Source organism: Limulus polyphemus, unplaced genomic scaffold (genome assembly GCF_000517525.1).
Source record: "Limulus polyphemus unplaced genomic scaffold, Limulus_polyphemus-2.1.2 Scaffold2882, whole genome shotgun sequence".
Classification (NCBI taxonomy): Eukaryota; Metazoa; Arthropoda; class Merostomata; order Xiphosura; family Limulidae; genus Limulus; species Limulus polyphemus.
Window position 1 is genome coordinate 90298 of NW_013668492.1, and position 3429 is coordinate 93726.

Genomic DNA, 3429 nt, shown 5'->3' on the forward strand with positions numbered 1-3429 from the left:
CATGGCAATCTTGTAACATTCTCCTGGTCGAGAATAATCCTGTACAATACGCGCACTGTGGGCAGTGTCACTGTCATCCTGGAACCCAAAGTTATTGTCAAACCTTGTCCTAACATATAGCTGAAATATCGTCTCCATGTGATGCTTGTATGATGCGCCATTGACGTTTTCCTGGAGGATTATGAAGAGTAGTTTTCCACCATGGTGAATAGCTGCCCAAACATGTACTACACCACCTCCTGTGTGTTGCCTGTGTGAAAGACAGTCTTCCCTCATCTGTTTTTCAAGCAAACGACGAACAAGAACCCTACCATCAGCTTTAACAAGCTGGAAACAGGACTCATCTGAAAGGATGAAATGTCGCAAATGTCTTAACTGTAAGTTGGCGTACTGTCTTTCCCAAGTAACACGGTAACGGCAGTGAATTCTGTTTATTATCGTTTTGTAGATAACCCTTCTTACAAAATAACCTTGTTTGGTAGTTCAGTCTCCTACTCATTGTTCTTTTGGATATCTTGGATATCTTGTTCATGCCATTCCTGTCGTAAGATGTTGCAAGACTTCTTTCGGTCTCGACGTGTTAACCTGATCAAAACACGGTAATCTCGGGCAGTAATTATTCGGCGTCTACCAGTAGACTTTCCTGGAGCAACGTTTCCTGGAGTTCGATGACGTTTCAGGATTCTGGATACAGTACACTAGGGTTACCCTACCGTCCAGGCAATGCCCGTTTGCTTCATACCATGTCTGGACAGTCGAAATTTGTCGTCCTATAACTTCTGGCATGTGACGAGGCATGACACTACACCAAGAACAAAGAAATTGTTCAAAGAACTCCTTGATATGTTTCGAAAAAGATTATACCAAAAGCACACCCTTTTATATAAAACAGGTATGTATGTGTGTTTAACGAACAAATGCTCAGAACAACTTTTACAGACCAGAATAATAACTCGTACATGTTTTTCTGATCATACACTACATTTTCTGTTACTACTCAAGCATTTACTCAATAACTATTCCATGCATGTAGACAATAATATCAATATAGAACAGTATGCAAACATTTTGGCCAATAATATATTTTTTATTATGCACACTTAAACAATTGAATTCCTTATCTCTAATTAAATTGGCCTTGGCCTCGTTATTAGAGTACCAGACTGTGAAATCGAGGTTCAATGGCTTGCGTCCCATTGCCAAAAAATCGCGCTCTGTACTTAGGGCCTTGTGTGCATTATAAGAGTGACAGTCAAACCCCACTATTTGGGTTAGAGTAGTCCAAGAGTTTTTCTGTGGGTGCTATTGGCTAGCTTCCTTTCCCCAAGTCTACCAGTTCAAAATTGCTAGCGTAGAGGGCACTTCTGTAGCTCCGTTGCGAACATCCGAAACAAAAAATAAATTACATCTTCTTCAACCTTAGTAACAATAAAAGATCAAACGACTTTTTTATTTTAGTTTCATATAATTTGATGTTGGTTAAAAGTGGTGATGCTTGGACATACTTTTATTTACAGGTGAAAACATTCAAAGTTATAGATAAATCACTTATTTCGGTCTAAAATTATCTTGTTGTTTTTTTTCAGTAGTGGTAACTGTAATATGGATTTTAATACCAGATTATGTAATATTTGAAAAAGCGATCAGACTATTTTAAGTAGTTGAGTTTTATAGCGTAAAGCTACATAATGGGCATTTGTCCACAGCGGGGAGTCGAACTCTGATTTTAGCGTTGTAAGTCCATAAACTTACCGCTGACCTACCGTGAAACATTATTTTCACTACGAAGATTAATTGGGAAACATGACTATTTTGCTTCTTTGTTTGTTATTATGGGCTATCTGTGCTCTGCCCAGCACGAGTATCGAAACATTGTTTTAGCATTATAAGCCTTCAGACATACAGCTGAACCATTGGGGGGAGGGGACAAAAACATGAATAGCGAAAATCTGTTATAGGCAGCGTGGGTTTAAGTATGAAGTACACGAAAATGTAACCAAGTGATCTACGACAATGCTATTTCCCAACCGATGGCACGCGAGCTAACACTAATAATTGTAAAAATAAACAAATTAATGAAACTAAAATGCTGTTTTGGTAAAAGAATATAGCTGAGTTTGCAATTGCCATCTTCTGTGATGGGTTTACATAAACTTGTTGGTCAATCATAGTTTGAGATTTGTTTTTATGTTGCAGTTGTAGCCACTTTGCATTCAGTTCGACACATTTTCACTTGATTGTTTGTTGTAGAAATTAGATTTAATGATGGATCGGTTTATAGGAAAAATAAAACGTAAAGACTTAGTTCTAAACTAGTTTCATACCTCTGTTTCATTAATATATAATTTTCATTACAGTATTAAATGTCGCAGCAGGAAAAGCGCCCATGCAATCTTCCATCATCGGTCAAGGAATTCCACAAAAAGCCATAGATGGCAGCACCAGTACATTTTTCAGTGCTGGTACATGTACAATGACAGAAGCCCAAAGTGGTAAAGCCTCCTGGTGGTACGTCAACTTGTTAGAGCCTTACATGATTCAGCTGGTACGAGTGGATTTTGGCATATCATGTTGTTGTAAGTGCAACTTCTTTACATTTAATAAAAAAATATGTATAATAAAATTTGATTAAAATACTGTAGCCTTGGTCAATGCATGGTCAATTGCATTTGCAAACTACTTTACAAAGACTGTTAGACAAGTCTGCCATTAAATTAATTTATATTAATGAGCACTGATTTTAATGTATTGTTACGCCTCTGTGTTCGTTTGTTAATTTTCAGTAAAAATTCTTTCCGAAGAAACTTTAGCGATACAAGTCCTTTCTTAAATAAAACTAGTTTATTCTTTCTCAATACAACTTTGCAATACACTTAATTTCCACAATCACGCTATAACTTAAACAAACGCTATAATTCACAACGAACGATTCACGCGCTTGACTCAACTGTCCGTCTCTATCTCTGTCTGCAATTCAATTCTATTGTTGCCGTCTCTTCTTGGCGGTCTTATATGCAAGAATACCGCACATCTAGTAAGCACTCGAGGCTTCACGAACAGACATGAATTTTCTAGAAGCTCATGACGTGTTACTAACGTCACATGACTTCCGCTATCGTAACAGTATGTTTGTATAAATTTAAAGTTGAATCACCTAAGATTTGTAGTAAACATTTTTTATAAGTTAGTTGTTGCTAGAATATAATTGGAAAGTTTCAAATAAACTATTATTAGCTGTTTCTGAAATGACCTAAGTCAGTAAGTGTTCACGGTAAGAATTGAGTTTATGCCTTCCAAGTTCCAAATCATTGCGTCGTTTGCAGTGAAGCCAGATGTGAATGATTTATAGAAGTATGTATATTGTTACGTCCGTTTGTTAATTGATTTTCCGTAACTTCGTTCCGACGAAACTTAAGCGACACAAGTTCT

At 37.0% G+C, this 3429-nt stretch overlaps 1 protein-coding gene across 1 annotated transcript in view; it reads left to right on the top strand.

Moving 5' to 3' along the window:
• LOC106468127 overlaps positions 1–3429 on the top strand; it is a 36445-nt gene that overhangs the window by 17754 nt on the left and 15262 nt on the right. The window contains exon 3 of the mRNA XM_022396433.1: positions 2358–2576. Coding sequence (XP_022252141.1) covers positions 2358–2576 — 219 coding nt within the window. The remainder of the gene's footprint in view (positions 1–2357; positions 2577–3429) is intronic.